The sequence below is a fragment of the Sinocyclocheilus anshuiensis genome, unplaced genomic scaffold, assembly GCF_001515605.1.
Source record: "Sinocyclocheilus anshuiensis isolate Anshui unplaced genomic scaffold, SAMN03320099.WGS_v1.1 scaffold2, whole genome shotgun sequence".
In the NCBI taxonomy this organism is placed as follows: domain Eukaryota; kingdom Metazoa; phylum Chordata; class Actinopteri; order Cypriniformes; family Cyprinidae; genus Sinocyclocheilus; species Sinocyclocheilus anshuiensis.
The window spans coordinates 806,770-820,570 of record NW_015542337.1 but is presented as its reverse complement, the minus strand read 5'-3'; the positions used below and the strand labels follow the sequence as shown (position 1 = coordinate 820,570).

Below are 13,801 nucleotides of genomic sequence, written 5' to 3'. Positions count from 1 at the left end.
ACTTTCTATACAAGCATTTTTTTCAGCACGTAAATCAGTCAGTAAACCAACACCCTGCTAATTCTTTATCAGGTATCTGGTTAAAAGGTTTCACATTGCTCTTTTACACAGATCGTGTTTCAGCACTGTCAGGTCCTTCTCAGTTATAGTAAGTATAACGATAGAGGGGAAACCCACATGACAGGCTCATTAATTGCATTTCAACTTTCTACTATTAATAACCTGCCATTAGAGCTTGCAGATGTTGTGCCGTTATTAATGGATCCAAGAACACAGCGATCAAACCTCCCCCTCTAGATAATGTGTGATATGTTACTTCGCATGACCAACACAGCAAGCAGATGGGACACATCCCCCTCCCTGGGAAAGGACTGAACTTTAACCCTGTTCTATGCTATCAAGTGTTTAAGCCTCCTGACTGAAGAAAGACCCCAGACAATGCATCTTTGACATCTTTTGAGTGCCTTGTGCACTATGGAATTGCTCATTCAGTCAAGAATGATATAGTTGTGCTCCAGTTTGTTACATTACAGAGTACAAATGACGAGTACAAGATGACTTGTTCAGAAGCACTTCTTTCTTTAGCTTTTAACAACAATTACGGGGTGTACTGTGATGAATGGGCATTTTAGTGTATAAAGTCTACCATAATTTAAGGTGATTTTTTCAAAAGGGTTTTTTTTCTTTTCAAGAAATGAATATTTTTATTTTGCACGGATGAACTCAACTGATCGAAAGTGACAGTAAAGACTTTTTTTTTAATAAATGCTGTTCTTTTTAACTTTTTGTTCATCTTTCTATAACATTTTTTTTATCTTGGTTTCCACAAAAATAAAGCAGCACAACAGTTTTCTTGGACTGGACTAATGACTGCTAAATGGTGGCTCTTTATCAACACAGTAATAAATTATAAATAAAACATTAAAATAGGAAACAGTATTACATTTTTTTACATAATATAATTTTAATTTTGCAGCCATGGCATACAAGCCAATATCTTATTCAAATCAAAGAAATGAAACAACAGGTGTCAACTTATGAAACATTTATTTTAAGATCGAAATTACAAGCTTATTTCACCATTTTTCCTCCCTATGTATACATTTCTTAAAATAATACACTGTTGACCCCGTTTGACATACCTACATGTTATCCAAACTAACTTTAAACTCTATATATTACTAGACTAGTAATGTTTACACTGTAAGCAATGGAAAAAGGAGGAAAAGAAGATAAGAATTCAGTAAATGGTAGGTAGTGCATCTAGAGAGCATCCCCCAAACCTCTTAACGCTTTACATGTGAACCCCATTTTGAACATTTAGCTGTACGATTGGACTCACAATGCCAAGCAATCTTGTGTGGTCAATACAGACCCGTCTCTCACACTGCCACTGTCCCTGAGCAGCGGGCTGGTGATGGGTGACATTTTTTTTATCTTGGTTTCCACAAAAATAAAGCAGCACAACAGTTTTCTTGGACTGGACTAATGACTGCTAAATGGTGGCTCTTTATCAACACAGTAATAAATTATAAATAAAACATTAAAATAGGAAACAGTATTACATTTTTTTACATAATATAATTTTAATTTTGCAGCCATGGCATACAAGCCAATATCTTATTCAAATCAAAGAAATGAAACAACAGGTGTCAACTTATGAAACATTTATTTTAAGATCGAAATTACAAGCTTATTTCACCATTTTTCCTCCCTATGTATACATTTCTTAAAATAATACACTGTTGACCCCGTTTGACATACCTACATGTTATCCAAACTAACTTTAAACTCTATATTACTAGACTAGTAATGTTTACACTGTAAGCAATGGAAAAAGGAGGAAAAGAAGATAAGAGTTCAGTAAATGGTAGGTAGTGCATCTAGAGAGCATCCCCCAAACCTCTTAACGCTTTACATGTGAACCCCATTTTGAACATTTAGCTGTACGATTGGACTCACAATGCCAAGCAATCTTGTGTGGTCAATACAGACCCGTCTCTCACACTGCCACTGTCCCTGAGCAGCGGGCTGGTGATGGGTGACATCTGAGACAGCGCTACCCACGAGTCGATCCTCTCGCATCAAAGCATTTCCCCATCCCAACCATTTACCATCTTGGTATTTGTAATGTATAACTAAACCGTACACATAGTGCAGACTAACAAATGAGGAAAGCATACATTCCACATATTATTCCATACGATATCTGCATCTTCCACTCCATATAATAGAGACAAGAAAGAGAAAATGTTAACTTTTATTGTGTTAAAGTCTTCTCAACGGGATTAAAAACTGGCCGTCTGCCATTTTGCAGTCTGGCCCGACGCCTTTGAGGGAAAAAACAAAGATTTAAATTAAAACGCAGTCATTTTCAGTGTATAAATAAATAGTATGCGCTTTGTTTCACCCATCACCAGTGCAATGTGTGAGCAAACCCTGTGTAAGGCGTGTAGAAAGAGAGATAAATTAGGGCATATCCAGTGTGCCACCTCACACCGACAGAACCCTGAGCCCAGTGTGTGTGTGTTTGTGTGTGCATGAAAAGAGAGAGTCTGTCTGCTAGGTTTTTTCATGCATACGTCCCTCCGGTGATGAGAAGCTCGTAGGCCGGGTCTCGGCGTCTGCGACACAGCACCACACAAGCGCACAGCATTCCCAGCATCTGGAGGAAAAATAAAGTTTGACTTCATTTAAAACTCACAGATGTGAGATGAGAAACATCTGCACTGGTTCATGGTAAGAATACATACTACAGTTCTGGTTGATAATGATAAATTGCCGATATCAAAATTCTACATTATTTCTGTTTAAATAAACACTAAAAAGTAAAAGTGATTTTTGCCATCGCAAGCTTACAATAAATAGTATGAAGAATTGAGATTAGCTAAAGATTATATTGAATAGTGTAGTTAAATTATTAGAGTCAGATGGTTGGAAAAGTTACATAAACATACACTACCTTTCAAAAGTTTCTTTAAAAAAATGCTTTTAATTAGCAAGAATGCATTGAATTGATCAAAATAGACCGTATAGACATTTATACAAAAATCCTATTTCAAATAAATGCTGTTTTTTTTTTTTACTTTCTATTAATCAAAGGATCCTGAAAAAAATATATATAATGGTTTCCACAGAAGTATTAAGCATCACAACTGTTTTCAACATTGATAATAAGAAAATTTTTTTTGAGCATGAAATCAGCATATTGGAATAATTTCTGAAGGATCATGTGATACTGAAGACTGGAGTAATGCTTCTTGAAGATTCAGATTTGCCTTCACAGGAATAAATGACATTTTAAAATGTATTATAAAACTGAAAACATCTATATCAAATATTATTAAATAACGATATTTAACAATATCACTGTTTTATTGTATATTTAATCAAATAAATGCAGCCTTGGTGAGCATAAAAGTAAAAAAAAAAACATGATAAAAAAAGTGGACTGTGGCAGGAAATGCACGTATACAATAGCCGTTATTTCAAATTGCCTTTGTGACAACAGTCTACAAAAGAGAGGTGAACTTCTTCACACTGGCACTGACAAATTTAATCAGTAAATTCAGACAATGAAAAAAAAAAAAAAAAAAAATGAAAAGGTAAAACATCTGGTGTAATTTATGCAAGTTTGCCAAGAACAACCTAACCCACTGCCCCGGTTCTTGCTTGTTAATTCAGGCAGACTGAGTCAGTTGTGTAAGTCATGTGTAAGTCACGGGCATGTGCTGGGCTTGCCAAGATGCTGTCTTATCTGCCTTAACGCCCCAGAGGGTATTTGGAACAGTATGAATGTCAAAGTCTGTGATTCAGCAGCTACAGGGCAACAAAAGCACATAGTGACGCTGCCCGAGTGCTGCAGTGCAGTCCCAGAGCCCTGTCTGATGGGAACAAAAGAGACACACTAAAGCTGCTGGACAAGCTCTGCACTGTTGATTCATTGTCTAAACCAGGGGTTTCCAAACTTTCTTGTCAGCTAAACCCCAGCCAACGTAAAAGATTTACTTAAACTACCCCCTGAGAAGTTAATAGTTCAATAATTTAACAACACATTCACATATTCATGGTTCTCTGATGTTGGCTAAAGCTTCCATGACATGTCAGTAAACCAAATATTTAATCTTTTTTTTTAATTAAACATTTTAGAAACCCAAACAAATTAAATACTGATTTATGTCTTAAACTCTTAACCTTTAAACATTCAAACCATCAAGCTTTTATTTAGGTGGAATATTGATGAAATGCTGTAAACTTCTGTCCACAAAAATATTGTAAATTATGCAAATGTGTAAATAAATTAAATCTGGCACACATTCCCAAATGCATGTCTAATAGTGCACAGCATGCCAAGATGAAGTCGGCTGAATTGACTGTAAACCGAGAAGCACTGAGACATTGAATACACTGGATCATGAGCTGCTCATGTGAACACAGTGCCACGCTTCACTCTGAAACACCATAATAGCACTAAGCTATATCACAATTATCACACAGCACCAGCAATCATTTTTTCATCTTTCCATCAACTCACAAACCCCCGAATCCTTGATTTATGCATTTTCATTACTAATAACACTGAAACTGCACTACATGAATTAAAAAGAAGAAAAAAAAAATTCAGGGGCACTCTTGACACTAGAAATTAAAAAATCTGAACAGCATACCTGAATTGCAGCAAACGTCAGAGCGGCCCAGATGACGTACATCATAATCTCTTTCAGTTTCTTCACAACCAGGGCTTCACATCCCTAAAATGATTCAACATTGATTCAAATGATTCTTCATCGGCTACAAGCGCACATTTTTCAAACGTCTCTCACCTCAGGGTAGAGGTCTCCGGGACGGGAGAGGGAGCCGGTGCAGTTGTTCACGTTGGGTTTGCAGCAGCTCAGTGGCACACTGTTGTTTCTCGACTCCTTAAACCAGCGCGTGTTCTTCCAGTCTGAGTAGTTGGTGATGCCACAGCAATGGAGCTTCAAAGACATTATGGTGATTTTATAATTAGGGTTGGGATATAACAATATAGCAATACAATAACATTCTGTACATCTCAACAAGTCTTACCTGTCTCTGCACATAGTCAATAGCGCGGCTGGGAGCATCCGTGTTGGTGCCGTTGTATTCATCATACACTTTCTGGATGGACTGATTGACCTCGTCTTCCACCTACAAACACATCCACCAGTGACACAAATTAGCATTCCATTAAGGGTCAATATTTGCCCCCGTAAATTGATATCAAAGGGAATTGTTTTTCCTTTATCAGGGCAATTTCTTTAAAACCTTATCTTTTAAGTCAGATTCTTATATTTAAAAAAGAAATTCAATTGCAATAATAAAATACTACTACATGCTTTAATAATATTGTTTTTCTAAATAAAATTTCGTATAAGTCTAAAATGCTAAAAAATGAAATGATACTCTAAAAATGAACAGTAGGTGTTGGCAAGTGTTAATGAGCGAGTCATTCATTCAACCAATTCGTTCAAACAGCTGATTCGTTCAAGAAACAAGATTTTTGCACTTTATGAACGGGTTTTATTGAATTGTTCCCTTGACTGATTTCTTTAAAATGTGGATTCATTCATTTGTTGCTCTGAGACATGCAACGGTTCTGCTGTAGCTTTCTTTGGAACTATTTTCGTTCACGAAATATATCAAAAACAGACAATGTTGTGCGTCTAAAATGCAATTCACTTAATATTAACTTCTTGTGTGTTGAAATATAAAATCAATATCACATCTGCAATCGTGCTGATATTTAAAAAAACAGCACTCCTGCTTGTCTAATATTGTTTAACTACATAATAATAGAACTCATAAAAGGACACTTTTGGTTGATATTTTGAATTTTGAGGGGCATTTTTATTAATTTTGTCCTCCATTCATTTCTGACCCTGACATCCATTCTTTATGTAGGAGGAGACACATTTTTGTAGTCTATACAGCACTGTTATACAACAGCACAGTACAATACAAGGCAAGCATTACATTGTTCACCTTTGCACACAGCTGAAAGAGCTCACAAAGTGAGAAGAGCTTTCATATAAAAACAAAAGAGATGCAGGCACTCCTATTTCTATAAATATTGACTTCCTTTCAATGCGGGACTCACCTTTGCTCTGTAAATATAGCCAAGAACCACCACAACCACCTCAGTCACAAACACCAGCATAAGAATGATGACAAACTGCAAAAGAGAGATGCAAGGAAATGTGGTTTTAGCAGGGCAAGATATATGAACAATGATAAACTATCCCTTTCAACTTGTTTATTATCAATGCTGAAAACAGCTGTGCTCCTTAACATTCTTGTGGAAACATCATACATTTTTTTCCCATTTGAAATCTTTTGTAACATTTTAAATGTCTTTACTGTCACTTTTGATTAATTTAATGCATCCTTGCTGGATAAAAGTATTCATTTAAGGAAAACACTAATAGCAAGTGCTGGAAATTGAACAGTTCACTAACCGTGGCAAGACCGCAGCGGCTCTCTCGAATAGTGGCGAAGCATCCAATGAGTCCAATAATGAACAACAGCGCTCCGACTGCGATAATGACAACGGCTGGGATCAGGGTGTACACATCCTCAAAGAAATGGTCATAGTCATCATACGTGATGAACACATAGGCTCCAACATAGCAGAGAATGCCAGCAGCGGCCTGTAAGGAGATAACAGAGGGTTAGTTATATGAAAGCAGATATGATGTGATTTCATGCCAAGAGTTATGTTAGTCTCATTATGAGTTAGATGTGACCGGTTACTGGATTGATTTAATGCAGTCTTCGTCACAGAACGACAATCAAATTAGTCATTTAGGATAAAGGCAACTAAGTATAAGTATTTGGAACCAAACACAACTTCATGTCATATCCGTCAAGAATGACTAAGGATATGGAATGCTGACCAACGAGAAAACCATCAGCCAAAATTAAATGTCAACACACAGAAATGTGGATAATTATCATCTTATAAGGAAACAAGTCAGGAATAAAAAGTGTTCTGGGTCCTCCATGGACCAGCAGGCATTTTGGGAAAAACTAGTTTTAAAAGGTTTTAGTCTTCCCCACTTACAACTGCACCATAAACCCCCTATGAATCGGTTTAGCACAGCTCTCAGGCTCTGACGTGATGAACACAGATTTAATGAAGCAGCCTGATCCCTAAAAAAAAAAGAACAGGATAGTGTCATACTACCTCTATCTGTCAAGTGGAGACTTTAAACTTCATCCAGTCCCAGATTAAAGAGATTAATCAAACAAACGCAGACAAGAAAATCCTGCTGATAGGTGGAGTAGTGTTTCTACAGATCCAACAGCTCAGGTTAGGTCTTAGATGTGAAACTTTGCCACCAAAGCCCCAGTTCAGTTGAACCCAATGTGCGAACCCCATTTTGTTTTTAACATTGGCTGTGGAAGTGTTGCATATTTAAATTTAAATGTTTGAAAACAAGGGATAAATATATTTTTTTTAAATAACAGTATATTGCTAATATATATATATATATATATATATATATATATATATACACACAGTTTAGTGGCCATTCTGGCCAATACTACTGATTTTAAATTTTATTTAAATCCTACTCAAACAGACTTTTTTTCCCCTTTTGTAGATCCTCAAAGTGAATTTTTTATTATGTATTAAATATTTTATTTTATATTGTACAATATATCATTGTGAATTATGTCTAAATTTACCTAAATACCTTAACTAAGAATTGCCTTTATAGACTTTTATAGATATTTATTTTTAACATTAAAGGGTTTTAATCTTTATAACATCTATAACATCAAAATAATTATATTTAATTGATTTTAGCTAGGATTTTATGAAATCAAATTATAATTACATATGATCCGCTTAATAAAATGAAAATACTTTTTTATTATTCTTATTTGCCTGAATATTATAGTCTTTTTATCAAACCTTTATCATTATTATTATTATTATTACAACTACTATTATAAACTTAAATGTACTGTATTAAAACAATATTACAGGGCTATTAAAAGGAAATCATTTGTAGAAAATCTAAAACATTTGTACAAATGTTTCAAATCTGATCCTATTGCAAAGTCATTGTGAACTGTTTTTTTAAAAAGGCCTTCTTTGATGTTTTGTGTGATGATGATGGAATCCTTTGAGGAAACTGCTATTAGCCTTTATTAGCCTTATCCTTCAAGACTCCTTCCAAATGATTACAGAGTTTCCAAAAGGAATTGCCTAAGGAGGAATAGGTTTAACATGTCAAACAATACAACTAAACCTGCTCTGGGGCTAAAAGGAAAACAATGAGGGTGACTTGCCAATTCACGCACGCATATTCAAGGCTAAAAGACATATATATATAAATAATAATATTTATAAGATATAATAAGATATAAATAACACTAATCTTATACTGTCAATGTTTATTGGGCATTACAGTGATCAATGTAGACTTATTAAGACTGCAGCAAATATGTAAACAAGCACTGCAATACACAGCAACGAGCAGTTTTTGAAATAATGCAATATAAACACAACAGGCATATCAAATATAGCAAAATATGCAAGCATTTAGCAGGTTTTATAAACGTATTAGTGATTTAAAGGAGTGTGTGTAATAATGCAGCTGCTCGACACCTGACTGTGTCCACCACTGACGCACTCCTAAATTCTGCCCCAAATGCCTCTAACTTACCCAAAATATCAGGTTCAGGAACACCAAAACGGTTTTAGACGACGTAATTCCACACTGACCCATCATTACAAGATGGAAAAAAGCCGTTTAAGTTGCAAATACTACAAACTGGCTGCGGATTATAAAATGGCTATCTGTTTCCTGGCTGCCATACCACTGCTGTGTTTGAATCTGATCCGGGAACAGCGCCACACAGCGGTCAGCTGACGAACTCTCATTGGCGCTGTCACAAAGCAGCGAAAAACCTAGATTGTGACTGATAATTCGATTTTGATGTTTATGTAGGAAATAACGGAGACACAGAAATGTGATGACCTGATATTTTTAATATACTTTTATTAGTAGCGCTGGCTTTAGCAAAGCATTAAGCATTACACGTTTTGCACGCACCACTCACATTTTCTTCATAAAATACTAACTATACTTTATTTTGTATTTTTAGTAACTGCAAAGAACGACATCTTTTCCTGCTATTCAAAACATCGACTTATTAAATATAGAAAGTAAAGGGTTACATGCAAGATAGTTACACAATGGGATTTGTGGAAGTAATCTCTTTACTGACACCTGCTGTTACATCATTGAATTGCATAATCACAATCAATCAGATCAATGGTAAACCCAACACATGGCTGAAGCTCATTAAAGACTGCAGGCAGGTTTTCAAGGTTAACTATTCCATGAAATAAACAACAAATGTTAAAATATTAAAATTTAGTCTTGAAAAACAACAGAGAGAATACTAACAACACAGAGATTCAAATCAGGATCCACTGCGATCAATTTTGAGTTCACACGCATGCAAATCTGCTTTCCTTAAAAAAGAAAAAGAAAAAATACTTCCTCTTAATAAAATATAAATAAAAAAATAAAATAAAAAAATATGTATATATATATATATATATATATTGTGCCAAACCCAAACAAATAAATCCACAATCACTAAAAAAAAAAAAATTTAAATAAACAATAAAAGAATACTGTAGGATTTCCTTTGAAACAATTTTCAGTAAGAAATTGCTAGTAAATTTCACAAATAATTACAAAGAAAAGGCAAGTAACATTGAATTAAACACGAAATGTATAAGCAAAAAGACTGAAATTATATTTTCTTGTAAAACATGCTCCAATAAACTTAGAAAATGTCCTTACAGTGATAAATCATAAAAGGTCACAATATAAACAAGCTTTATAAAATATATGGATAATAGACTAAATTGATGTCAATTGTTTTGTTTTTTCTTGTGCATTTTAAATCTGTATAAATGTATCATATGTAAAACTAGTTTTTAAATGCTAATACAGTATAATAAAGCTGATTAAAGTTGATAAAGTTGATAATCAACATGCTTTCTAAATGAATAAATAGACATAATGTTACCAGAAGATTTATCTCTGTAAAAGGTTCTCAACTCAAATACAATAGATGCAAGATTTGAGTTCTGTCATAATGTTAAAATGCTTGTTTAAAAAAAACAGATTTTTACTCGTTTTTAATAATTTACTAATTATACCTGTTTATGATATGCAAATTAGCCTGTACTATAATCTCTATGCATCGTTTTCTTGTGAAAACTGAAGTTATAAATTCTGCACTGTTTAAGCTCTGCCTGAAGCAACCAAACATGCAAATGTAATATTTACACACAGGCATGCTCATCACTGAGTTTTAACATAACTAAAATCAGCATGAGTGCCGAACAGTTTATCCCAGTGACTAAAATGGGGTGCAAAGTTAGTATTAGGTTTCTGATGGTGCACATCATGCTTGCTCGGACCTCCATAAACACCAAATGGGATCAGACGAGACATGGACCAAGGGAAATCATATCCGCAGTGGTCTTCCACCGATACATAGACGTGGACCACCATGAATATCCAGGTGGTGAGCAGATGACACCTCAGCAGAATGGGGTTGAGCGTGGTCCAGAAGCCCACCGTCACCAACTCCCATCCACCAAGGCACTGTGTGGCCAGAGCAAATGGGGCGGAGTAATTATGGTGGATAGCATGGAAAGTCACATACAGCCAGCGGATCTTATGATGCAAAAAGTGCCAGATAAAATACTGAAAGTCAAAAAGAAGAAGGTTTCCAGTCACCCCACCTGCAAGTTCAAGCAATGTAGGTGCTTGTTCAGGAAGGGGGACAGGAGGTCTCCACATCCACTGCGCTACTGCAGCAGGAAACACCAGAAGTACGTGATTATAAAGAGTAACTCCACTGCAGTGAAGGAGCATTGCAGTTGTGGGCATCTTGCCGGGCTGGATCTTGTACCGGTTAATAGCTGGCCACTTCTTTCCATTGATGTCGCAGACTAGGTAGGGTAGGCAAAGAACAAAATACGACGCTACGGTCAGAATCACAGGGAAGAGAGGAGACCGAAGAGTTTCAGAGTGGTTGAGTCGCACATAGTCCCACATAGGCTGCAAAGCTGAGTCTTTTGACTGGAAGGTCTCCCAAATTGTCTCAAACACCTGAACTAGTGTCATTTTCAGTAATTGATCGACTATATTTATTTTAAAGCAAACAAATACAACTTAAAATAGTTTAGCTTTCTAAATCATCCTCTGTCCTGGATGTTTCATGTGGCTCAGGTGTTAGATACCTGGTATCTAATGACTTTGTACTGAAATATTTATACCTTTATTTAGGTGTCTGAGGGGTGTATGTAGACATTACTTATACAGTGTAATACATATATTTATTTACATTCTAGGAATAAAAGGTGTGTTTAAGACAGTTTGGATGTGAATTTATTGCTTGTCCGAACATGCGCTGTTGTCTTTCCCCTCCGTGACGCAAGAGGGCGTCGAAGACGTCTAAGTCAAACGATGGAAAAAGAATCAGCAAATAGAATGGTGATTAGCATAGCTTATAGTGATTAGCATAGCTGTATTGAATGGGCGTGGCTTTGGCCCATATGTTGTCTCTAATTGGTCGTGGTTAGTCCAAATATGCAATTCTTTACTGTGTATTTTGAAATCAATGAATATTAAAATGTCTCACTGATATTACTCCGAAGTAAATTATTTAATTATGAGGCCAGGCAGGTGTAGCAATCGTGCCGTCTCTACCCTCAGAGGAGGCGATGATGCTATTACAAGAAAAAGAGCCGCTTTCTTAATCAGAGAGCTGCAGGCGCAACGAAAGAGAGAGAATAGTACAGTTCACAAAGAAAAAGAAAGAAATGTGGACGGTCTCGCATCAGAGCCACACAGCAGCATTCGAGTGACAGCAGCCAGTCTGGTACAGAGGAGCATCCGCCCACATTCAGCCACAAAACTGCTCCTGTAAAGCAAAAGAGAGCCAGGCGTTCCTGTCGCTGCTTCCTGTATCGGTTTTGTGCAGTGTAGGACCGCTCTTGGCATCCACAGGACCAGCCTCATAGCCCGAGAGAGAAACGCACCTTTTCCAGAACGATACCGAAGTACAGCGCTAATTGTGTCACGTGGTGCATGTTACTTTCCTCTGCGCTGGTCAGGTTGGACCAATTACAGTGCATCATGATTACATCGTAAAGCTTTTTAAAAAATAATTTAGTACGGGTAGCTTGAGCAGATTTTCATTTCTCTTTTTGGCATGTCAGATACCAGTTAATAGATTAAAACGATTACACTTTTTGGTGTAGAAATATCTCCAGTAATGCAAGAATCGTTTTAAGATTTGAACGCGGATGAATTAAGAATCAGACTTTGTGAGCCAGCAAAGCGCCTCCTGGAGGAAGTAAGCGTCTATCATAACATATCTAACGAATGCCTCTCAATCTTAGAATATCGCTTGTTTATGCTAAACGTAAACGTACTGAGACAGAGCGACAGCAATAAGTACTGAAGAGTATACAGTGACTACAAGGTGTGTGCTATCCAATCTAATGGAGCCAGAAAGTGCGGATGAGGTGCAGGTTAGTGGCGAACGTCTGTTAGGTGACATCCACCACAAATATCCACCAGCAATTTTGATCAGAGTTTTAATTCAGAACAACATTGTCAGGTCCAGTCCACCTAAACGCCAACATAAGAAAACCAAACCAACATGGTGACGTATTTTAAACAGTCGAACTTAAGGTTTAGCGGGACTTCCTGTGCGTGTTAGAAATGCTCGATTCTTCAATGAATTGGGAGTCGAATCTTTTCAGTTTCAACAATCAGTTGGATATGGTTAATTTAAGATGATTTTTATTTGTAAAGCATAATTTAAAAACCAAGTTAAAAGCGTTAGTACATATCAGAATGAGCATGAGTGATGAGAGAAATTAACTTAGGCTTCTTGAAATTCTGAATCAACTGAACCAGTTGCTTCGTAAAATGATTCACTGTTTCGAAATCATTCTCAGTCATCTCGAAACATCACAGACTGGCGGCACCTGCTGTTCAAAACGGGGTAAATTCATAAAAGTGAAATCTTTTCAAATAATTAAGAATATATATATATACAGTGTTGGGGAAAGTTACTTTTAAAAGTAATGCATTACAATATTGCGTTACTCCATAAAAAAAGTAACAAATTACGTTACATCGTTACTTTTTTATGGGAAGTAATGTGTTACGTTACTTTTGCGTTACTTTTAAAATAGTTACGTTACTTTTGCGTTACTTTTAAAATATGGACAGGGCTTGCTTGTTTGTTTTTAAAATAAAAAAAGTTATATTTTTGGCAAATATAAAAGCCTTTTCACACCAAAAGTGAAATGAATAAGCCTCAGGCTGAAGGGAAAGTACATTTACGTCCGTACAGTAGAATGCAGAAGAAGAAATTTCAACACACTTCAATAAAAAAAACACACAGATGTGTCTAGAGTAATTTGTGCTTATTAGTACGGTTGAACTGGATCATCGAAGGTCAGAAGCAAAGACATTGGTTAATAGAATGGGATTAAATACATAAAGCATATTTGTGTTGTTTAACATTTAATTATTCAGGTTTGTGTCATATTCTGAGTTGCATTATTTTTATTCATTTTGAGGAATACTGAATCTGTGTTTTTTGTTTTGTGAGTGAGATGAATTAATGCATATTCATATTTATTTTAGAACTACAGTAACATCTTCTGATTTCTCTCAACATGGGGACAGGAGAGCTGTCAATCAATAAATTGGAAAAAAAA

General features: G+C 35.8%; 3 protein-coding genes across 4 annotated transcripts in view; 1 reads left to right on the top strand and 2 right to left on the bottom strand.

Annotated features, from left to right (window-relative positions):
• Positions 1–1,652: 1,652 nt before the first annotated feature.
• LOC107691131 (tetraspanin-3-like) lies at positions 1,653–8,876 on the bottom strand. 2 transcript variants are annotated; one of them, XM_016489612.1, is made up of 7 exons: positions 8,697–8,874; positions 6,477–6,668; positions 6,119–6,193; positions 5,068–5,169; positions 4,824–4,976; positions 4,668–4,751; positions 1,653–2,665 (listed from the first exon to the last, which is right to left on the bottom strand). In XM_016489612.1, the coding sequence occupies exons 1-7, from the start codon at positions 8,760–8,762 to the stop codon at positions 2,573–2,575; spliced, it is 765 nt and encodes a 254-aa protein (XP_016345098.1). In that variant the 5' UTR covers positions 8,763–8,874; the 3' UTR covers positions 1,653–2,572. The 2 variants fall into 2 exon arrangements, with proteins under 2 accessions (XP_016345098.1, XP_016345100.1); XM_016489614.1 differs by lacking the exon at positions 4,668–4,751 and having other exon boundaries at positions 8,697–8,876.
• Positions 8,877–10,312: 1,436 nt separating this feature from the next.
• On the bottom strand, positions 10,313–11,248 carry ch25hl1.2 (cholesterol 25-hydroxylase like 1, tandem duplicate 2). Its single transcript, XM_016489611.1, has one exon. The coding sequence runs from the start codon at positions 11,184–11,186 to the stop codon at positions 10,356–10,358; it is 831 nt and encodes a 276-aa protein (XP_016345097.1). The 5' UTR covers positions 11,187–11,248; the 3' UTR covers positions 10,313–10,355.
• A 461-nt stretch (positions 11,249–11,709) lies between these two features.
• LOC107691129 (uncharacterized) overlaps positions 11,710–13,801 on the top strand; it is a 13,304-nt gene continuing 11,212 nt past the window's right edge. The window contains exon 1 of the mRNA XM_016489610.1: positions 11,710–12,598. Within this exon, the coding sequence (XP_016345096.1) occupies positions 12,569–12,598 (30 nt within the window). The 5' untranslated portion in view covers positions 11,710–12,568. The remainder of the gene's footprint in view (positions 12,599–13,801) is intronic.